Source organism: Amblyraja radiata, chromosome 1 (assembly GCF_010909765.2).
Source record: "Amblyraja radiata isolate CabotCenter1 chromosome 1, sAmbRad1.1.pri, whole genome shotgun sequence".
Lineage (NCBI taxonomy): Eukaryota > Metazoa > Chordata > Chondrichthyes > Rajiformes > Rajidae > Amblyraja > Amblyraja radiata.
This window is the reverse complement of record NC_045956.1, coordinates 192,431,513-192,455,367: the sequence shown is the minus strand read 5'-3', so window position 1 is coordinate 192,455,367 and position 23,855 is coordinate 192,431,513. Positions and strand designations below refer to the sequence as shown.

The 23,855-nt window shown below is 51.1% G+C and overlaps 3 protein-coding genes across 3 annotated transcripts in view; all 3 read right to left on the bottom strand.

Moving 5' to 3' along the window:
- LOC116982908 (zinc finger protein 229-like) overlaps positions 1 to 23,855 on the bottom strand; it is a 968,520-nt gene that overhangs the window by 145,585 nt on the left and 799,080 nt on the right. The window lies entirely within an intron of this gene.
- Positions 457 to 4,789, bottom strand: LOC116990327 (zinc finger protein 239-like; the record flags this gene model as incomplete). Its single annotated transcript, XM_033047891.1, has 2 exons — positions 4,719 to 4,789; positions 457 to 1,198 (listed from the first exon to the last, which is right to left on the bottom strand). Coding segments are annotated over exons 1-2 (813 nt in total), but the record flags the coding sequence as incomplete, so codon positions are not given.
- LOC116983052 (zinc finger protein 239-like) lies at positions 13,234 to 14,425 on the bottom strand. Its single transcript, XM_033036604.1, has one exon. The coding sequence runs from the start codon at positions 14,421 to 14,423 to the stop codon at positions 13,557 to 13,559; it is 867 nt and encodes a 288-aa protein (XP_032892495.1). The 5' UTR covers positions 14,424 to 14,425; the 3' UTR covers positions 13,234 to 13,556.

Sequence of the window (23,855 nt, the reverse complement as noted above, 5' to 3'; positions counted from 1 at the left end):
CTCTGGTGTGTAACCGCTGGTGCTCCCGCAGCCTCCGTGCTCTCTTGAAACGCTTGCCGTAGTGGGAGCAGCCGCTCGCCGGCGTGGGTACGTCGGTGCTGCCGCAACCCCCGCAAGCTGTCAAACTCCTCACCGCAGTATGGGCAGTCGTAGGGCAGTCGTAGGGCTGGCCACTGGCAAAGCGCTCTCCACACACCGGGCTGCGGATGGGACAGTTGCCAGAGTGCACCCGCTGGTGGGACAGCAGCTTGGTGGAGCAGGTGAAGTCCTTGCCGCACACTGGGCGCAGGTTTAGGGGAGCTCGCCGGTGTGGGTGCGTTGGTGCTCCAGCAGGGTGTAGGACTGGGTGAAGCCTTTGCCGCACTGGGCACAGGTGTTGGGGCGCTCGCCAGTGTGGGAGCGCTGGTGCACCAGCAGGTTGTCAGAGCGGGTGAAGCCTTTGCCGCAGTCGCTGCAGGTGAAAGGGCACTCGCCAGTGTGGGTGCGCTGGTGCACCAGCAAGGTGTCAGAGCGAGTGAAGCCCATTCCGCACTGGGCGCAGGTGTAGGGGCGCTCGCCGATGTGGGTGCGCTGGTGGGACAGCATGGTGCTGGACTGGGTGAAGCTCTGGCCGCACTGGACGCAGGTGTAGGGACGCTCGCCGGTGTGTGTGCGCTGGTGCACCAGCAGGTAGCTGGAGCGGGTGAAGCCCTCGCCGCACTGGGTGCAGGCGTAGTGGCGCTCGCCGGTATGGGTGCGCTGGTGCACCATCAGGTGACCGGAGCGGGTGAAGCCCTTGCCGCACTGGGTGCAGGTGTAGGAACGCTCCCCGGTATGCACGCGCCTGTGCCTCATCAGGCCCGTGGACAACTTGAAGCCTTTGCCGCAGTCGGAGCAGTTGAAGGGCCGCTCACTGCTGTGCACCAGCCGGTGATCCCGCAGCCCCGACAACCGGGCAAAGCTCTTGCCGCAGGTGGAGCAGCCATAGGGCTTCTCGCCCGTGTGCAGTCGCCGGTGGGTCTTCAGTTCACTCGTCGTCTTGAAGTTCTTTCCGCAGTCGGAGCAGGTGAAGGGCCTCTCGCCGGAGTGTATTTGGCTGTGCTGCAGCAGGTGGTCGTGGCGGGTGAACCTCTTGCTACACTCCGAGCAGTCGAAGGGGCATTCTCCCGTGTGAACCCGCCGGTGGATCTCCAGCCGGCCCGGGCTCTGCCAGGCCTTGCCACACACGTCACACTCATAACGCTTCTCCTTGTTGTGCCCCGTCATGTGGTCCCCCATCAAAGCTAAGCCCCTCGAAGCTCAGTCCGCAAACCGAGCAACGGCTCCTAAACCCTGCAGGAGGGGAACACAGAGGGTCAACAAGCTGGCAAACAGGACATTACAAGCACATATTGGGTGCTTTTATGGTGGAGGAAACCGTTATATAATTCTGTGCGGCACAGTGGCGCAGCGGTACAGTTGCTGCATCACCGCCAGAGACCCTGGTTCGATCCTGACTACGGGTGCTGTCTGTGCGGAGTTTGTACATTCTCCCTTTGACCTGAGTGGGTTTTTATTCCGGGTGCTCCGGTTTCCGCCAACATTTCAAAGACGTTCAGGGTTGCAGATTAAATGGGCCTCCGCAAAATTGTTAAATTGTCCCTAATGTGCGTAGGATAGTGCTAGTGTACGGGGTGATCGCTGGTCGACGCGGACTCCACTGGCCGAAAGACCTGTTTCCGCGCTGCATCTCTAAACTAAACTAAAGCAAAGAAGGATCTTGACCCATTCCTTCTCTCCACGGATGCTGCCTGTCCCACTGAGTTACTCCAGCACTGTCTCTCTGTCTGTCTCTCTGTCTGTTTCTCTCTCTCTCTGTCTCTTTCTGTCTTCCTCTCTCTCTCTGTCTCTCTCACCCTCTCTCTCTGTTTCTCTCTATCTCTCTCTCTCTGCCTGTCTCTCTCTTTCAATTTCAATTTCAATTAAAAAACTTTATTGGCATGATAAAAAATACATTGTTATATTGCATGTTATATAGTTAAAACATGACATACATATTTAAGATGCATAAGTATAAATACAAGTATACAGTGCATGGGCATGGACAGATATGTCCCTGTACATAAACTCGCAATAGGTCTATAGCCCTTTATTGATTGCTACACGTTCTTGCAGCTGTAAGCAGTACAACACAATAGCAAGTTTAGCAATTCAATATTAATTTCTTAGTGTCAGTTAATGTCGATTAGTGTGTGCGTACATATGTGCATGTTGGTCATTCACCGTCTCTCAGGTTATAGCATGCTGTTACGTATTGTGCACAAAGATGTGCCGTATTTCCTTCGCCAAGGATTATTCTTGGTTTTGATGTATCATCTAGTTCTTTAAAATCAGGGGTTGCCACACTGAGTTTGTCAAAGTATGCTTTCCTTGTTTTGTCAAATTTTTTTGCATTTTAGGAGGAAGTGCACCTCTGTTTCAACCTCATCTGTCAAACAGTGGCCGCATATTCTGTTTTCTCTTGGTTGCCAGAATCTCTTCTGTCTTCCTTTTTCAACTGCCAAATAGTGGTCACTTCATCTGTATTTGGTGTGGGTCTGTCTCTGCTTTATGTCTCTAACAGTTGAGAGATAGTCTGCCAAGTTATAGTCTCTTTTTAGGGCATAGTAACATTCTAATCTTCTTTGCCTTTTGGTTTCTTTATCCCAATGTTCCAAATACGGTTCTTTGCATTGTTTGATAATTTGGTTCACTCTAACTGGTGATTGGGGATCAATATTGATCAGAGGCTGGTCAGGATTTAACTGGATAGGGTTTAACTGGATAGGGGTAGTTAGTCTCAGTACCAACTCACACAGGGAACATTTTTCTGGGCTCTCCTCTTGTGTTTGAAGGGCTTTAAACTGGAGGGTATCTGGGGAGAGGCTAGATTGATGGTGATTCTAAAATATTAGTGCTCTTTTCTGGATATTTATTATCAGTGGGTATCTGCCTAATTCCGCCCTACATGTGTTTGTTGGTGTTTTCCTTTGCATACGGAGGATGTTCCGACAAAATTCCGCATGCAGGTCTTCCGTTGTATGTTTTTCCCATTTACTATAACTATGGTGACTGAGCGGACCCCATACTTCACTACCATAAAGCGCAATAGGCTGGATTACACTGTCAAATATTTTAAGCCAGGTTTTAACCCTCCTCAACACTCAACCTCTCCTCTTTAACCTCATGCTCCCTCCTCCCTCCCCTCACTCTCCCCTCCTCCCACTCACTCCACCCCCTCTCTCCCTCCCCTCCTACCACCTTCTCTCCCTCCACCCTCTCCCTTCCTCCTCCCCCTCAATAACCTCCTCTCTCCCACCCACTACCCTCCCCTTATCCCCACCTACCCCCCTTCCTCTTCACCCCCTCTCCTCCCCTCACTATTCTCGCTCCCTCCGCGTCTTTCTCACTCCCTCTCTCCTCTACCCTCCTCTCCCTCCACCATCCTCTTCCTCCTCCACTCCCTCTCTCTCTCTCTCTCTCTCACCAGCGCCTCCGTCTTCATCTCTCCATCCACGTCTCATCTCTCTTCTTCCTGCTCTCTCAGTCTCTCTCTGTCTCTCCTCCAATCAGCGCCGTCAACCCACCGTCCTCCAGCCAACCGGCGGCCGCCCCGGCCCATCGCCCGCGCTTCCTGTCCCGCCCTCGCGCTTCCGGTCCCGCCTCCCCGCGCCCAACTGTCACTATATCACAACAATCCGCCATTTCCGCCACCTCCAACGTGACCCCACCACTCGCCACATCTTCCCATCTCCCCCTATGTCTGCCTTCCACAAAGACCGCTCCCTCCGCAACTCCCTTGTCAATTCTTCCCTTCCATAGAAACATAGAAACATAGAAATTAGGTGCAGGAGTAGGCCATTCGGCCCTTCGAGCCTGCACCGCCATTCAATATAATCATGGCTGATCATCCAACTCAGTATCCCGTACCTGCCTTCTCTCCATACCCTCTGATCCCCTTAGCCACAAGGGCCACATCTAACTCCCTCTTAAATATAGCCAATGAACTGGCCTCGACTACCCTCTGTGGCAGGGAGTTCCAGAGATTCACCACTCTCTGTGTGTTCCCTCCCTTACCACCCCCTCCCCGGGCACTTTCCGTTGCAACCGCAAGAAATGCAACACCTGTCCCTTCACATCCCCCCTCGACTCCATTCAAGGACCCAAGCAGTCGTTCCAGGTGCGACAAAGGTTCACCTGTATCTCCTCCAACCTCATCTACTGCATCCGCTGCTCTAGATGTCAGCTGATTTACATCGGGGAGACTAAGCGGAGGTTGGGCGATCGTTTCGCCGAACACCTCCGCTCAGTCCGCTATAATCTACCTGAACTCCCGGTGGCTCAGCACTTCAACTCCCCCTCCCATTCCCAATCCGACCTCTCTGTCCTGGGTCTCCTCCATTGCCACAGTGAGCAACACCAGAAATTGGAGGAACAGCACCTCATATTCCGCCTGGGTTGCTTGCGTCCGGTTGGCATGAATATTGAATTCTCCCAATTTTGCTAGCCCTTGCTGTCTCCTCCCCTTCCTTAACCCTCGAGCTGTCTCCTCCCATCCCCCCGCCCTCGGGCTCCTCCTCCTCCCTTGTTCCTTCCTTCTCACCCCCCACCCCCCATCAGTCTGAAGAAGGGTTTCGGCCCGAAACGTCGCCTATTTCCTTCGCTCCATGGATGCTGCTGCACCCGCTGAGTTTCTCCAGCATTTTTGAGTACCTTGTCACTTTAGTGCGGCTCCGCCCACCAACTGACAACCATCGGCGGCCATCTTGGTGAGGTCCTCCCGGGGGGCCATCTTAGTGAGGGCATGGAGGACCGTCCCCTCTATTCATCAATTTTATACCAATATAACAGGGCTAGAGACTAAACTGTTGGATCGAAGTGGGCAGCGTCTGTGTGTTGGGGAATGGGAGGAGATGTTATGTGGGTGAGGACCCCTTCTAGACGGCTATTTAGGGGGTAAAAGAAAGGACTAACTAATGGTGGAGGCCATGTTGGTGAGGTCTTGGAATGAGGTCCACCAGGGTGGCCATCTTGGTGAGGGCACTAGCCCCTAAACAGGGCTAATGCTAAACTGTTGGGGCAGGCCAGGTCGGGCAGCATCTGGAGGAGACAACAATGAGATGTTATGGGTGTGGGCACACTCCTCTCTGGCTATTTAGGGGTTAAAGGCAGGATTATCTAATGGTGGAGGCCATGTTGATGAGGTGCTACACGGCGGCCATCTTGGTGAGGGCATGGCGGACCAGCTTTAATCATCAACTTTAAACCCTACAGGGCTAGAGACTAAACTGTTGAGCCGGGCCGGGCAGCATATGTGTATTGGAAAATGGGAGGCAATATTATGGGCGTGGAGGACCTTCTAGGCGGCCATTTACGGGGGAAAAGAAAGGATTATCTAATGGTGGAGGCCATGTTGGTGAGGTCTTGGATTGAGGTCCTCCAGGTCGGCTATATTGGTGAGGGCACCTGCCCCTAAACAATGCCGAAACTAAACTGTTGGGGCAGGCCGGGTCGGACAGCAGCTGAAGGACAAGACAAGGAGATGTTATGGGGACCTTCCTAGGCGGCCATTTAGTGGTTAAAGACAGGATTAGCTAACGTTGGATGCCATGTTGGTGAGGTCATCTAAGGCGGCCATCTTGGTGAGGGCTTGGAGGACCGGATGACCTGACCTCAACGACCAACACCACAGCAGTGATCAAAAGAGCACAGCAGCGGCTCCACCCTCTCCGGAGACTAAGAAAAGCAGGTCTCCCTACTGTTCACCTAATGACCTTCTACAGGGGCACCATCGAGAGTACACTGACCCAAAGATATAGCAGAGCAAGATGGGTTACTCTTACGCAAACGTGTAGTACGCTCATGGACGGATTCATGGGTGATTATAGGACTCATTTTAGCAACCAGTCCCCGCCATCTTGTTCCGCCATCTTGCTTCCGGCCAAAGATCGGATTTTTGTTTCCACAGCGGGGAGAGGGAGTGCGGGCCCCGGGGAGAGGGAGTGCGCGGCCCCGGGAGAGGGAGTGCGCGGCCCCGGGAGAGGGAGTGAGTGGCCCGGGACAGCGGGGAGAGGGAGAGGGAGAGTGGTGCCCGGGGAGAGGGAGTGCGCGGCCCGGGGCAGCGGGGAGAGGGGGTGCGTGGCCCGGGGAGAGGGGGAGGGAGTGTGGGGCCCGGGGAGAGGGAGTGAGCGGCCCGGGGCAGTGGGGAGAGGGAGTCTGGGGCCCGGGGAGAGGGAGAGGGAGTGTGGGGCCCGGGGCAGCGGGGGTGCGCGGCCCGGGGGAGAGGGAGTGCGCGGCCCGGGGCAGCGGGGAGAGGGGGTGCGCGGCCCAGGGAGAGGGAGTGCGCGGCCCGGGGAGAGGGAGTGAGCGGCCCGGGGCAGCAGGGAGAGGGGGTGCGCGGCCCGAGGGAGAGGGGGTGCGCGGCCCTGGGCAGCGGGAGAGGGGCATAGGAGGGGGGGAGACATTGTAGTGTGGGGGCAGGCGAGGGAGTGCCGGGGGGGGGGGGGGATAAGGCCTAGTATTGTATTGTATTCAATTTATTGTCATTGTCTCAATTAGAGACAACAAAATGAATTTCCCTTACAGGCAGTATCATAAAAAATAAATAAATAATAAATAATAAAACATATTAAAAATAAAATTGAATTAAAAAAAAAGCACAAACACAAAGTCCATGACACAACATAACATAAATGGCACCAAGGTGAGGAAGGCACCATAGTCCAGCCAGCCTCCCCTCCGTTCTTCCCAGATGTTCATCCGTGGTCTGGGCCTTCCGGGCACCCGCAGTCGCCGCCCCGGGTGGCCCGATGTTCAGGCCCTCACGCCGGGCTGGTGGAACGCCGATGCCGAACCCCGACGGTGAACATCCTCCTCCTCAGCGGCCCGGACCTCCAGATCCGCCGCCTCCCGCAGCCGGAGTCCGCAGCTCCCTAGTCCGCAGGCCGAGCCGGGCGGAGTCGCAGGACCCCGCGTTGTTGATCAGCGCCGCCCGCGTTGGGAACCCGCAAACCGCAGCTCCATGATGTCGGTGCAGCAGGTCCAGCACTCCGGGCTCCAGACGGCGACCCCCGGTAAGGCATCGCCAGCCCCGCAATGTTACAGCGCTGTCCCGCCGCTGCTGGAGCTCTGGTCGATCCCGGCAGGAAAGGCCGCGCTAATCCAGTAGGTAGGCCGCTGGGGGGGGGGGGGGTGGGCGAGGACACAACTCGAATAATAGTCGCGTCCTCTCCAGGAAGCGACTGAAGGACGGTATCCCCCGCACCGTACCCTCTTCCCCCACATAAAAACACCAAAAAAACACACTTTAACATAACTAAATAAACAAAAAAACAAAAAGATACTGGGCTGTAGGTGGAGGCTGCTGACACCAGCGCCACCGGAAGTACATAATTCTGTTAACACACATACATGAATGTGATATAAATGTATATAATCATATAACACACACAATTATATTTCTTCTGATCCAATTATGAACTTTATTTCAGACTAGTGTGTGTGAAGTTGCGTGGAGGTTTACAATGTTTCTTATTTAATGACCCTTTCTAGTCTGAAATAAAGTTCATCATTGGATCAGAAGAAATATAATTGTGTGTGTTATATGATTATATACATTTATATCACATTCATGTATGTGTGTTTATAAACATTTTATTCTTTAACAAGAATTAACAGAATTATGTACTTCCGGTGGCGCTGGTGTCAGCAGCCTCCACCTAGTGTGTGTGAAGTTGCGGGGAGGTTTACAATGTTTCTTATTTAATGTCCCTTGTCTAGTCTGAAATAAAGTTCATCATTGGAACAGAAGAAATATAATTGTGTGTGTTATATGATTATATACATTTATATCAGATTCATGTATGTGTGTTTATAAACATTTTATTCTTTAACAAGAATTAACAGAATTATGAACTAACAGAATTATGAATCTAACCCTATATCACGCACAAAAACTTCCCCCGCAATGTCAATTACCCTGCGAGTCGGGTCGGTTCCGGTTACTACAAAATCAACTCAAACACTGCTAACCCTATAATCACACACACAAACTGTTGCCCCGCAACATTGATTACACTGCGAGTCGGGTCGGGTCAGGTAGGCTCCGGTTACTAAAATGGGCGGGGGAAAATGCCCAGGATCCCCTCCATAGCGTACTACACGTCAGCCCATTGTATTTCGCAGGAGTAGCCCATCTTGCTCTGCTCTAAGATCTTTGCACTGACCTATGGCATCACTTCCTGGTTTGGGAGCTGCAAGGCTTATGAACAAAGACAACTTAACAGGATAGTGAAGACAGCCAGCAGGATCATTGGTGCCCCTCTCCCTTTCCTGTTCGAGATCTATCAGAAGCGCAGCATCCGCAGAGCCATCTCCATTATTAAGGACCCCTATCACCCATCACACCACATCTTCTCCATTCTGCCATCTGGGAAGAGGTACAGGAGCATCAGCTGCAGAACCAGCAGGATGCTACACAGCTTCTTCCCACAGGCAATAAAACTGGTTAACGGACTGTGTCCGATTCAATTTCAGATTCAAACTTTATTGTCATTGTGTAGTGTACAGTACAGAGACAACAAAATGCAGTTAGCATCTCCCTAGAAGAGCAACATAGAATATGAGCAATAAATAAATATATTTATGTGCATACAGTAATAGTAGTGCAATTATTATTTTTTTCCTGGTGGGAGGAGTTTCCAGGGGGGGGGGGGGGGGTGATTGGCAGTCACCGAGGTACAGTGTTGAGTAGTGTAACAGCCGCAGGGAAGAAGCTGTTCCTGGACCTGCTGGTCCGGCAATGAAGAGACCTGTAGCACCTCCCGGATGGTAGGAGGGTAAACAGTCTGTGGTTGGGATGAGAGCAGTCCTTGGCGATGCTGAGCGTCCTTCGCAGACAACGCTTGCTTTGGACAGACTCAATGGAGGGGAGTGAGGAACCGGTGATGCTTCTGGCAATTTTTACCACCCTCTGCAGTGCCTTCCGGTTGGAGCCAGAGCAGTTGTCATACCACACTGTGATAGAGTTGGTAAGGATGCTCTCGAACGTGCAGCGGTAGAAGTTCACCAGAATCCGAGGAGACAGATGGACCTTCTTTAGTCTCCTCAGGAAGAAGAGACGCTGGTGAGCCTTCTTGACCAGAGTTGAGGTATTGTGGGTCCAAGAGAGGTCATCGGAGATGTTGACACCCAGGAACCTGAAGCTGGAAACACGTTCCACCTCCGTCCCGTTAATGTGGATGGAGGTGTGCGTGCCGCCCCTAGACTTTCTGAAGTCTACAATGAGCTCCTTGGTCTTCTTGGAGTTACGGGCCAGGTTGTTGTCAGCGCACCATGCTGCTAGGAGCTGGACCTCCTCCCTATAGGCCGACTCATCGTTGTTGCTGATGAGGCCAATCACCGTTGTATCATCTGCCTACTTGATGATGGTGTTAGTACCATGTACAGGTGTGCAGTCGTAGGTGAAGAGGGAGTATAGGAGGGGGATCAGCACACAGCCCTGTGGAACGCCGGTGTTCAGGGTGAGGGTTGAAGAGGTGTGCTTGTCTAACCTAACAGACTGGGGTCTGTTGGTTAGAAAGTCCAGTATTCAGTTGCAGAGGGAGGGGTCGATGCCCAGGTCACCGTGTTTGGTGATCAGTTTAGAGGGTATAATGGTGTTGAATGCTGAGCTATAATCGATGAACAGCATTCTTACGTAAGTGTCTCTGTTGTCAAGGTGGGTGGGGGCGGAGTGAAGTGCCGTTGAGATGGCATCCTCCATACTCCTGTTCTTGCGGTAGGCAAACGATAGGGATCCAATGTGGGGGGTAGGCAGCCTTTGAGGTGTGCCAGGACCAGCCTCTCGAAGCACTTGGTGATGATGGGAGTAAGTGCAACTGGGCGGAAGTCGTTGAGGCTTGCCGCAGTGGAGTGTTTTGGCACCGGCACGATGGAGGTGGTTTTAAGGCACGTAAGGACAACTACTTGGGCAAGTGACATGTTGAAGATGTCAGTCCAGACGTCTGTCAGCTGCGCAGCACAGGCCCTGAGGATGCGCCCGGGGATGCCGTCAGGGCCAGCAGCCTTGCGTGCATTAATCCTACTCAGTGCCACGTACACGTCGTAGGGGGGTGAGTGTGAGGGGCTGGTGATCGGCAGGGAGCACAGCCATGATGGCCATCTCTAGATTGTCCCTGTCGAAGCGGCCATAGAAGTGGTTAAGCTCCTCAAGGAAGGAGGCGTCGCTGGATGTGGGGTTGGTATTGGTGGGTCTTTGGTCCGTGATGGCCTGGATGCCTTTCCACATGCGTCGGGATCGGAGTTGTTGTTGAAGTGCTCCTCAATCCTTAGCTTATGGCAGTGCTTGGCCTTCTTTATGCCCTTCTTCAGGTTAGCCCTGGATGAACTGTAGGCTCGAGCATCGCCTGACCTGAAAGCGGCGTCCCGTGCTTTCAGCAGTAGCCTGACCTCGCTGTTCATGCATGGCTTCTGATTCGGGAATATAGTCCCCTCCCCATACATCATACACCAACACATCTAACCTCGCCCATACCTGTCAAGGCAAAGCCACTGTTCGGTCTGAATGTCTGTTTTTAGTTCAATTTTAGATATGTTAATTTTAAAGCTGTATGTATTTAATCTTTTTATTAACTGCACTGACGGGAACTGATGAGAAACAATTTTTTGTTTCTTCTGTGTAAGCACTCAGTGAAATAACATTAAAGTAAATACTGAATACACACCTGGAGTATTGTGTGCAGTTTTGGTCCCCTAATTTGAAGGACATTCTTGCTATTGAGGGAGTGCAGCGTAGGTTCACCAGGTTAATTCCCGGGATGGCGGTACTGTCATATTGTGAGAGAATGAAGCAGCTGGGCTTGTACACTCTGGAGTTTAGAAGGATGAGAGGAGTCTTATTGAAACATATAAGATTGTTAAGGGTTTGGACACGCTGGAGGCAGGAAACATGTTCCCGATGTTGGGGGAGTCTAGAACCAGGGGCCACTGTTTAAGAAAAAGGGGTAAGCCATTTACAACGGAGACGAGGAAACACTTTTTCTCACAGAGAGATGTGAGTGTGTGGAATTCTCTGCCTCAGAGGGCGGTGGAGACAGGTTCTCTGGATGCTTTCAAGGGAGAGCTGGATAGGGCTCCACTCAAAGAACAAAGGAAAGTTAGTGTAAATATATATTTTCTTATCAATAAAACACATCTTCTAAATCTGAGTGAAAGATCTGTAGCCTAAGGGAAACAAGGGAGGCTGGGCCCATATATTTGCAATGTCAGCCTTATTCTCAAATCTTGACACAGCTTCAGTATAGCTGCCCATTCTGGAAGGACAACTAACTCCATTTTGTTTTCAAATCACTTCCATCTTGGTTCCAGAATGGGCATCCGTCTGTGAACTTAAACAAGCTTGTAAGACTTGGATGAAAGCCACTACCTTGTCCTTAGCTGAAACAGGCAGTTCGGACAGTTATCTAATATGGTGCTGTGCCCAGACAATACATCTCTATGTTAATACATTGTTTCAATGATTAGTATAAACCAAGCTTCTAAAATTTTCCCTGACTTTATTCTGCTGGGAAAATTTTCTTTTAAATTTGACTGCTTTCTGTTTTTCAGCAATCTCCATTTTTAATTTACAAACCAAACTTGACCAAATTAAACTCTTTCACAGTGAGGTCAGGATAAACTTGCTTTATTTGTTACATAAGGCACAAATACGTCATAACTTTCTGTAAAAAAAAAAACACTTTAAAATGCCTTTAATTTATTGGGCCAGTGGCAGCCAGCTGGTACTGTGAGCAGTCGGCTGTGTGTAGCTTGGCTCACTTTTGCATTTTCACTTGGATACAGTATGAATGAGAAGATGCTGGTACTGTTGATTGTCTGCTCCTTGACAGTGGAAAGGAGGGCTTATATTAGGAACATTTCTCCAACCGTTTCCCACCACGGATGGCTGATCTGCTGACTTCTACTGGCATTTTGGAGGGGAATGGACGGGCGACGTGTCGGGTCTGGACACTGCTGTTCCTCCAGCTAGCCTGTCACCTTGTCAAAGTTTGTCTCTAAAACAGCAGATAGCAACAAAATTGTTACAGGTAAACCATGGCAATCTTTAATTGATTCGTCAGACGGGAGTGGCAAGATCTACAATGAGCACAGAAGTTGCTCAGTGCTTCTCGGGCTCCACTCTCAGAACAAAGGAAAGTTAGCACAATTATACATTTTTCTTATCAGTAAAACACTCCTACCAAGTCTGAATATGACTGAAAGATTCTGTAGCCTTTCAGAATATAGGAAAAGCTGGGTCCAAATCAAGCTCATCCATTAACAAGTTATTACTTATCTTTGGAGAGTCAGCTATTTTTTTCAATCTTGGCTTCTTTATGGCCTTGAAAGAAGTACATGTTATTACGCAGGCTTCCATCTTAATGTCTTTATTAAAAAGACAACCTGTCCTCCATATTGTGTTCCATATAATTTGTAAAGTCATTCAGACTTGGCACCGAGCCATTCTTTTGTACTACTAGACCATGGTTTTGTAGAACGACTCCATTTTAGATTTGACGATTAGCTCTTTCAACCTCACTCTGGCAATGGAGGCCCAGGACAGAAAGATCAGTGTGGGAGTGGGAAGGGGAGTTAAACTGGTTGGCAACTGGGAGATCCAGCAGGCCTTGGCGGACCGAGTGCATGTGTAGGGTGAAATGCACGCCTAGTCTAGAAGGAGTGCGTGTTTGAGAGAAAGAGCGTGTGTGAGAATGTGTGTGTGAGTGCGTGTATGACAGAGCGCCTGTAGAGAGTGCGTGTGTGAGAGATGATGCGTGGGAGCGAGCGTGTGTGAGAGACAGGGAGCGAGAGAGGGAGTGTACAAGAGAAACGGAGCGAGAGAGGGAGTGTGTGAGAAGAGGGGACACAAGAGGGTGCAGTGGAGAGAATTTGTACGAATGGGGGGGAGAGTGTGGGGAGAGGGGAGAGAGACTAATGTATATGTGCAGCTTTATGGGACATTGATCAGGCAGCATTTGAAGTATTATATACAGTTCTGGTCACTCCATTACAGGACTGATGTGCAGGCTTTGGGGAAGGTGCAGAGATGGTTAACCAGAATGGTTTAAAAACAAGGAACTGCAGATGCTGGTTTACAAAAAAGGACAAAGTGTTGAAGAAACTCAACGGGACAGGCAGCATCTCTGGAGAGAAGGAATGGGTAAGTGAAAAAATGACCCGAAACGTTACCCATTCCTGCCAGCATTTCATGTTTACCTAAACAGCTCCTATCCACGTGGCGGTGTGCCAGCAGGCTGGAGGAACAGGCAAAGGCCTTGCCACAGAGCGGGCAGGTGAAGGGGCGCTGGCCGGTGTGGACTCGCCGGTGCTCCAGCAGGTGGTCAAGGAGGGTGAAGACCTTACCACTGGACGGGCAAGGGAAGGGACTTTCTCTGCTGTGGGTGCGCCGGTGCTGCCACAGGCTGGACATGCGGGTGAAACACTTACCACGCTCAGCGTACACAAAGGGTCTCTCTCCGGTGTGTATCCGCTGGTGCTTCCGCAGCCCCCGTGCTCTCTTGTCACAGTGGAAGCAGCTGTTCGCCGGCGTGGGTCCGCTGGTGCTGCCGCAACCCCTGCAAGCTGTCAAACTCCGCACCGCAGTACGGACAGTCGTAGGGCTGGTCACTGGTGTGCATGCTCTGGTGAGACAGGGCCTGGGAGGCCATGGCAATGCCCTCCCCACACACTGGGCTGGGGACGGGACAGTCGCCGGCGTGCACCCGCTGGTGGGACAGCAGCTTGGAGGAGCGGGTGTAGCCCTTGCCGCACTGGGCACAGGTGAAGGGCCGCTCGCCGGTGTGGGTGCGCTGGTGCTCCAGCAGGTTGGTGGAGTGGGTGAAGCCCTTGCCACACTGGGAGCAGGTGTAGGGGCGCTTGCCGTTGTGGATGCGCTGGTGCACCAACAGGTTGCTGGAGTGGGTGAAGCCCTTGCCGCAGTCACTGCAGGTGTAGGGGCGCTCGCCGGTGTGGGTGCGCTGGTGCATCAGCAGGCTGTCGGAGCGAGTGAAGCCCTTGCTGCACTGGGCGCAGGTGTAGGGGCGCTCGTCAGTGTGGGTGCGCTGGTGGGACAGCAGGGTGCTGGACTGAGTGAAGCCCTTGCCGCACTGGGCGCAGGTGTAGGGGCGCTTGTCGGTGTGGGTGCGCTGGTGCTCCCGCAGGCTGGTGGAGCGGGTGAAGCTCTTGCCGCAGTCTCTGCAGGTGTAGGGGCGCTCGCCGGTGTGCAGGCGCCTGTGGATCTTCAGGTTATGCGCCGTCTTAAAGTTCTTGCCACACTCCGAACAGTTGAAGGGGCGTTCTCCCGTGTGAACCCGCCGGTGGGTCTCCAGATCGCTCGGGCTCTGCCAGGCTTTGCCACACACGTCGCACTCATAACGCTTCTCCATCATGTGGTCCCCCATCGAAGGTCAGCCCGCTCACCGGCACCCTGGCCGCCCTCAATGGTCGCTCACATCCCCGTCTCTCCATCCACAGCAACCGCTCCTAAACCCTGCAGGAGGGGAACACAGAGGGTCAACAAGCTGGCAAACAGGACACCACAGCACATATTGGGTGCGTTTATGGCAGCGGAAACCGTTATATAATTCTGAACGGCACAGTGGCGCAACGGTAGAGCAGCTGCCTCACCGCCAGACACCCGGGTACGATCCTGACTACGGGTGCTGTCTGTGTGGAGTTTGTACGTTCTCCCCTTGACCTGCGTGGGTTTTTACTCCGTGTGCTCCGGTTTCCTCCAACATTTCAAAGATATTCAGGGTTGTAGATTAATCGGCCTCCGCAAAATTGTTAAATTGTCCCGAATGTGCGTAGGATAGTGCTAGTGTACGGGGTGATCGCTGGTCAGCGCGGACTCCGCGGGCCGAAAGACCTGTTTCCGCACTGCATCTTTAAACTGAACTAAACTGAAGAAAGGTCTTGACCTAAAATGTCACCCATTCATTCTCTCCACAGATGCTGCCTGACCCACTGAATTACTCCAGCTCTCTCTCTCTCTCTCTCTCTCTCTCTCTCTCTCTCTCTCTCTCTCTCTGATCCCTTCTCTCTCTCTCTCTCTCTCTCTGACCCCTTCTCTCTCTCTCTCTCTCTCTCTCTCTCTCTCTCTCTCTCCTCTCTCCTCCTCTCTCTCTCTCTCTCTCTCTCTCTCTCTGCTCTCCTTCTCTCATCTCTCTCTCTCTCTCCTCTCTCTCTCTCTCGCTCTCTGTCCACGGTCCTGGCCTTCGTCTGTCTCTCTGTCTGTCTCTCTCTCTGTCTGTCTCTCTCTCTGTCTGTCTCTCTTCTCTCTATCTCTTGTTCTCTGTCACTAGGTAAAGAAAGCTTTTGGTGTGCTGGCCTTTATAAATCAGAGCATTGTGTATAGAAGTTGGGATGTAATGTTAAAATTGTACAAGGCATTGGTGAGGCCAATTCTGGAGTATGGGGTACAATTTTGGTCGCCTAATTATAGGAAGGATGTCAACAGAATAGAGAGAGTACAGAGGAGATTTACTAGAATGTTGCCTGGGTTTCAGCAACTAAGTTACAGAGAAAGGTTGAACAAGTTAGGGCTTTATTCTTTGGAGCGCAGAAGGTTAAGGGGGGACTTGATAGAGGTCTTTAAAATGATGAGAGGGATAGACAGAGTTGACGTGGATAAGCTTTTCCCATTGAGAGTAGGGAAGATTCAAACAAGGGGACATGACTTGAGAATTAAGGGACAGAAGTTTAGGGGTAACATGAGGGGGAACTTCTTTACTCAGAGAGTGGTGGCTGTGTGGAATGAGCTTCCAGTGAAGGTGGTGGAGGCAGGTACGTTTTTATCATTTAAAAATAAATTGGATGGTTATATGGACGGGAAAGGAATGGAGGGTTATGGCCTGAGCGCAGGTATATGGGACTAGGGGAGAATACGTGTTCGGCACGGACTAGGGTCGAGATGGCCTGTTTCCGTGCTGTAATTGTTATATGGTTATATATGGTTACTAGCTCTGTCTCTCTCTATATCCATCTCTCTCTGTCTCTGTCTCTCCCTCTCTCTCTGTCATTCACACTGTCTCTCACTCTCTGTCTCTCTGTCTATTTCTGTCCCTGTCTCTCTCTCTCTCTCTCTCTCTGTTTCTCTCAGTCAGTCCCTCTGTCTCTCTCTCTGTGTCTCTTTCTGTGTCTGTCTCTGTCTGTCTATTTCTCCCTCTCTATCTCTCTGTCTGTCTCTCTGCCTCTCACTCTTTCTCACTCTCTCTCTCCCTGTCTCTCTGAGACTGTCTGAACCTCTCTCTCTCTGTGTCTTTCTCTCTCTCTCCGTGTCGCTCACTCTCTATCTGTCTCTCTCTCTCTCTCTCTCTGTGTCTCTCTCCCTCTGTCTGTCTCTCGGTATCTCCCCGTCTCTGTCACTCACTCTCCTCTCTGTCTGTCTCCATATCTCGCTCTGTTTCTCCCTCAGTCTGTGTGTCTCTTTCTCTCTGTATCTCATCTCTCTCTGTCTCTCTCTCCCTCTATCTCTGTCTATCTCCCTCTGTCTCTCTCTCCCCCTCGCTGTCTCTCTCTCCCCCTCGCTGTCTCTCTCTCCCTCCCTGTCTCTCTCTCTCCCTCCTTGTCTCTCCCCGTTTCTCTATCTCTTTCTGTTTCTGACTGTCTCTCATAGAAGCATAGAAAATAGGTGCAGGAGCAGGCCATTCGGCCCTTCGAGCCTGCACCGCCATTCAATATGATCATGGCTGATCATCCAACTCAGTATCCTGTACCTGCCTTTTCTCCATACCCCCTGATCCCTTTAGCCACAAGGGCCACATCTAACTCCCTCTTAAATATAGCCAATGAACTGGCCTCAACTAACTTCTGTGGCAGAGAATTCCAGAGATTCACCACTCTCTGTGTGAAAAATGTTTTTCACATCTCGGTCCTAAAATATTTCCCCCTTATCCTTAAACTGTGACCCCTTGTTCTGGACTTCCCCAACATCTGGAACAATCTTCCTGCATCTAGCCTGTCCAACCCCTTAAGAATTTTGTACGTTTCTTTAAGATCCCCCCTCAATCTTCTAAATTCTAGCGAGTACAAGCCGAGTCTCTCTCTGTCAGTCTCTCTCTCTCTCTCCACCTGTCTCTCTCTCTCTCTGTCTTTCTCTGTCTGTCTCTCTCTCTCGTTCTCTCTCCCTGTCTCAATGTCAAATCAAGTCAAGTCAAGTTTATTCGTCACATACACATACGAGATGTGCAGTGAAATGAAAAGTGGCAATGCTCGCGGACTTTGTGCAAAAAGAGAAAAACAAACAACCAAACAAACTACAAACAGAATGGAACAGAATCACATATTATTTTACATATCAAATATTGCGGGCGGAAGGTAAAAGGGAAAAAAACAGCACTTTTTAAAAAAAGCAGTAGAGTGGTACAGTAAAAGTTAGTCCCTGGTGAGATAGGAGTTTACAGTCCTAATGGCCTCTGGGGAGAAACTCCTTCCCAGCCTTTCCGTTCTCACAGCATGGCAACGGAGGCGTTTGCCTGACCGTAGCAGCTGGAACAGTCCGTTGCAGGGGTGGAAGGGGTCTCCCATGATTTTATTAGCTCTGGAGTTGCACCTCCTGATGTATAGTTCCTGCAGGGGGGCGAGTGAAGTTCCCATAGTGCGTTCGGCCGAACGCACTACTCTCTGCAGAGCCTTCTTGTCCTGGGCAGAGCAATTCCCAAACCAGATTGTAATATTTCCGGACAAGATGCTTTCCACAGCCGCTGAGTAGAAGCACTGGAGGATCCTCAGAGACACTCTGAATTTCCTCAATTGCCTGAGGTGGTAAAGGCTGCCTTGCCTTACTCACAAGTGCTGCGGCATGTGATGTCCATGTCATATCCTCAGAGATGTGGACTCCCAGATATTTAAAACAGCTCACCATATCCACAGTATCCCCATTTATCCTCAATGGTGTTTACGTCCTCGGATGATGTTCCCTCCTAAAGTCCACGATCAGCTCCTTAGTTTTTTTGATGTTCAAGAGGAAGCTCTTGTCCTGACACCAGAGTGCCAGATCAGCCACCTCCTCCCGGTAGGCCTTCTCATCGTTGTCTGAGATCAGGCCCACCACCACAGTGTCATCAGCAAACTTGATTATTGAGTTGGAGCTGAACCTAGCCACAGTCATGTGTGTACAGGGAGTACAATAGGGGGCTGAGGACGCAACCCTGGGGCGATCCTGTGATCAGGGTGAGGGACTTCGATGTATTCCCTCCCATCTTGACTACCTGGGGCCTGGCGGTGAGAAAGTCCAGGGCCCAGGCACACAGGGGGGTGTTGAGCCCTAATTCCAGTAGCTTCTCGGCCAGTCTGGTGGGGACTATCGTGTTGAAGGCTGAACTGAAGTCTATGAACAGCATCCTCACGTAGCCCCCCTTCTGGCTGTCAAGATGAGAGAGAGCGGTGTGCAAAACCTGGGAGACCGCATCGTCCGTGGATCTGTTCGGACGGTATGCAAACTGTAACGGGTCCATGTTGCGAGGGAGAAAATGTCTCTCTCTCCCCTTTTTGGCTGTCTCTGTCTGTCTCTCTATATGTCTCTCCATATCTCTCTCTGTCTCTCTATGCTTTCAAGAGAGAGCTGGATAGGGCTCTTAAAGATAGTGGAGTCAGAGGATATGGGGAGAAGGCAGGAACGGGGTACTGATTGGGGATGATTAGCCATGATCACATTGAATGGCGGGGCTGACTTGAAGGGCCGAATAGCCTACTCCTGCACTTATTGTGTATTGAAGGTACACAAAAATGCTGGAGAAACTCAGAGGGGGCAGCAGCATTTTTGTGTACCTTTGATTTGTCAGCATCTGCAGTTCCTTCTTAAACACCTATTGTCTATCTGTCTGTCTCTCTCTGTCTGTCTGTCTGTCTGTCTGTCTGTCTGTCTGTCTGTCTGTCTGTCTGTCTCTCTCCCTCTCTCTCGGTCTCTCTCCCTCTCTCACCCACTCTCTTTGCTCTCATTCTGTCCCTCTCTTTGTGTGCCCCTTTCTGTCTGTCTCTCAGTCTAAATCAAGACTCTCTCTGTCGGGGATGAGGGGAGCGGGAGATGGATAAAGAGAGAGAAAGAGAGTAACAGACAGAGAGACAGAGAGGGAGACAGGGAGGGAGACAGGGAGAGGGACAATGAGAGATAGACAGAGTGATAGAGAGATTCAGAGACAAAGAGAGATATAGAGAGAGAGGGAGAGAGAAAGACAGACAGACAGACACAGAAAGGGACATAGAGAGAGAGATTGAGGTAGAGAGAGAGAGAGACAGACAGACAGGGAGGGGAGAGAGACACAGATAGAGAGACGGAGAGAGACAGATGGACAGAGAGAGAGAGTGAGACAGGGAGAGACAGAGATAGAGAGGAAGAGAGAAAGAGAGAGAGACAGAGCAACATAGACAGAGAGAGACATAGAGAGAGCGACCCAGATGGCAACCAGCAATCAAATGGCAACCAGCTCTCACTCTCTTCATTGACAACCATGCTGATGAAGCTTGTTTAGCGTTCATGGATCAGGTGCCATCTGTAGGCGGTATAATCCTCTCAGCCGATATTCTTGGGTTTGTGCCATAAAGTTTGCCCCTGTCCGAGGGTGTTGCAAGTCTCTTTGTAGATCATTGCACAGGTGTTCCCCCCTCTCGGCCCGTGGTCGGGTTCACCACCTTCATCTAGACGCTAGCGTATCGGTGGGTTTAGACAGCTTACTCTCCCAGTAGGTCTGGGTGGCCTGCTTCCACATCACCACGTAGAAGCGGTTGCTCGACTGGAAATCAAAGACAAAGCCAGCATAGATTGTGGTCTGTGTTGATGTAGACGGTGCCACTGAAGTTGATGACGGTCGGCAGCAACTCCCTGCCCTTGTTGCGCACTACCCAGTTAGGGACGATCTGCTTCGTCCCCTTTGGAACTTCCTCAGGTCAGTCTCACTGATGGCGCTGTTCTCATGTCATAGATATCTGGGATGTTGTTGTCAAAGTCGTCCTTGCAGTTGTCTCCTCCGCTGTCACCATCTGCATTGATCTGGTCAGGTTTGAGGACAAAATGGCAATTGTCCTTCTCATCAGAAACACCATCATTGCCATCCTCATCAATGTCCTGATTGTCATCACACTGATTACCCACCAAGTCTAAGTCATTGTCTTCCTGGATAGGGTAATGCATAATCTCTTTCAAGAGGTCCATCTGTTTCAAAATGTTCAGCTTCTCTCTCTCTAGACCCTTGGTCATACGATAGAGCTCAAAATGCTTCAAGATTGTTGATCAAATGTGGTTTGTCTTTCCAAAGTTGTGACCAAAAGCTTTGCTCTTCCTCCTGATCTGTAAAGATGTTCTTTCTTCTGTATGGATCAGATATGCATGACGCTGCTGGTAGCGATCTTGTCGTCTAATATCTTGTCATCATCAGGGCCTCAAAATGGGTGGTGGGCGGTGAACGAACCAGGGCTGGGCTCCGTCTGCCACCCATCAGGGCATACATGGACGACATGACCACACTAACCACTACTGCAGCATGCACCAAGCGGCTACTTGGAAAGCTGCAGGAGAACATCAAGTGGGCCCGAATGAAGATCAAACCAAGTAAATCTCGAAGCATCTCCATAGTCAAGGGGGTGCTTAGAGACACAAGGTTCTGTATCGGTGACGACCCAATACCAACAGTGTCTGAACAGCCAGTTAAAAGCCTGGGCAGATGGTCTGGGCCCGCGACTGGAGGATGCTGGCGGACATCGGCCGACAACTAGTTTTTCCACCTGAAATTGCTTCCACCAACCTCAGGCCAGACTGCTTACATCATAGAGCTCACAGTTCCATGGGAGAACTCTGTTGAGGAGGCCTATGAGCGTAAGAAGCTGCGTTACGCAGAGCTTGCAGCAGAGGCAACGCAGCGTGGCTGGAACACCAAAGTCTATACAGTTGAAGTGGGATGCAGAGGATTTGTTGCGTCATCTACCATCAGACTGCTGAAGGAGCTTGGAATCCACGGTCAGGCTCTGCGGAAGACCATAAGATCACTCTCAGAGGCGGCTGAAAGAAGCAGCCGGTTGATTTGGCTCAAGCGGAAAGACCCATGCTGGGCCCTAAGTATTTCAGGGTGAATCTTTGGGACGGTTTGACACGGGACACGCGCTGAGGGCTGATCATCCTGCAGCGGGCCGCCCTTGTGGAGGGTGTATAGTGTTAAAAGGCCGAAACACCCAGTGATGCAAGGGTACACTACTGATGATGTGTCCTGTGCCCAACTGTCCTGAAGGTTACCCAGGCCAAGATATACGTATCCACTCCCCCCCGCCCCCCCCCACAGATGTTGAGCGTCTACCACTCTCAACAATCAACGAATGTCGTGAAATGCTCCCCACCTATTGGCACAAGGGACTTCTTAACATCTTGTCCTGTGTATTTGATTCTGATAATCTGGACTCGTCCAGTGACTGCTGTGAAAGGACAGCTGACAACATGGGAAAGTCCACGTGACAGCTTGGAGAGACAGCTGACAGGAGGGAACAGACCCCACTGGGGCCGTCATGGGCTAGCTACCCATGACAGCAGTCCCCAACGCTGTTTCAGTTAGTTGGAGACACCCGCTAAATGCTACTAAAAGTAAATTAAAGAGAATACCCCTAGAGCCTGTGAGAGCGGGGGCGGAAGGTGGCTCACCGATTGATAACACGGTTACAGACCCAGGAACGGAAACGACTACGGACAAGGAGAGCATGGCACATGAGACATCCACAACAGCTGCGGGACACAAATTTCAGGTGTGCATTTGTGGTTGGGAGAAAATTACATCAGTGAAGGGCTTGAAGATCCACCAAGGGAGGAAAAAGTGCTTGAGAGAGCAGAGACATGGGCCTCGCATTGACCAGTACTTCTTACGAAGCAACCAGTCAAATCAGTCGAGTGAAGCACAGCGACAGGACTCAAACCAAAGTTCGCAGAGCATCAGCACCCATGTCACTGAAGAGGGTGATACAAGCACAGAAATGCCGGTGGAGGAGCCCACGCAACAACGACAAAGACCTCCATTGGAGGGAAAGATCAAAGGGCACAAACCTGGAGTGAAATGGCCCAAAGCTGTTGAAAAGAAAGAGTGGGAGACGGTCAACAGTGACCTTATACATATCTTGGAGCAACAAGCGGGCACAGCAGTGGAAAAGCTTGAAAGGATGGGCAACACAATCTACAGCTATGGAGAAGAACGGTTTGGGGTGAGTAAAGGGAGAGGTGGAAAGAAATTACCAACACCAATCAAGTCCAGGAGGCAGCAGGAGATCGAGAGGCTAATCAGAGAGAGGAGACAGTTGAAAAAGCAATGGAAAAAAGCAACTGAGGCAGAGAGAGAAGGTCTCATGCTACTCCAAGAGGACATCAAGAGCCGATTGGCAACCTTGCGAAAAGCAGAGAACTTGAGGAAACTTCGCAGGAAGAAAGAACACACAAGAACACGGTTCTACAAAGACCCTTTCAAGTTCATCAAAGACCTCTTCGCAAAGGAAAAAAGTGGAACTTTGAAAACATCAAAACGGGAATTGGAGGAACACCTGGAAAAGGCCCACCAAGACACGAAAAGGCATGAGCAGTTAGTCATCCAACATGACATCCCGCCTATTCAACCACCTGAATTCAACCTGGACACCAGCCCTCCAAGATGGAAAGAGGTAGAGAACACTGTCCGGCGAGCAAGAGCAGCATCAGCTCCGGGGCCAAATGGAGTACCATGCAAGCTCTACAAGAACGCACCGGATGTGTTACGCTTTCTATGGAAGCTCATGAGGGTGGTGTGGAAGAAGCAAACAATACCTAAGGCGTGGCGAAGGGCCGGCGGCGTGCTAATGCCTAAAGAAAAGGATGCGTCAGACATCAGCCAATTCCGGCCAATATGTCTCCTCAACGTCGAGGGAAAAATCTTTTTCAGCATTGTATCACAAAGGCTGTCCACCTATCTGGTAACAAACAAGTACATTGATACATCTGTACAGAAAGCAGGAATTCCAGGATTTTCGGGCTGCTTGGAGCATACAAGCATGATCTGGCACCAGATCCAAGCAGCTAAGAAGGAGAAGAGAGACCTACATGTGATCTTCCTCGATCTGGCCAATGCATTTGGTTCAGTTCCCCATGAACTCCTTTGGGAATCTTTTGCCTTTTTCCATGTACCAGAGCTCATCACCACACTGGTCAAGAGCTATTTCCAAGACCTGCAGCTGTGCTTCACAACAGCTGACTTCAGTACAACATGGCAGCGCTTGGAAGTAGGCATCATGGCAGGCTGCACAGTCTCACCCTTGGCCTTTACAATGGCCATGGAAGTCATCATCAGGGCCTCAAAATGGGTGGTGGGCGGTGAACGAACCAGGGCTGGGCTCCGTCTGCCACCCATCAGGGCATACATGGACGACATGACCACACTAACCACTACTGCAGCATGCACCAAGCGGCTACTTGGAAAGCTGCAGGAGAACATCAAGTGGGCCCGAATGAAGATCAAACCAAGTAAATCTCGAAGCAGCTCCATAGTCAAGGGGGTGCTTAGAGACACAAGGTTCTGTATCGGTGACGACCCAATACCAACAGTGTCTGAACAGCCAGTTAAAAGCCTGGGCAGATGGTACAACGCAAGTCTCAAGGATAAAGAGCAGGTGGAACAAATAAGGCAAGAAATTGTCAATGGTCTGGAGAACATCTATCAGACCCTACTGCCTGGGAAACTGAAGCTCTGGTGCCTACAGTTTGGACTCCTTCCTCGGACAATGTGGCCACTGACCATTTATGAAGCCCCAATAACAACTGTGGAGAAGATGGAGCGAACCATAACTTCATACGCGAAGAAATGGCTCGGGGTCCCACGATGTCT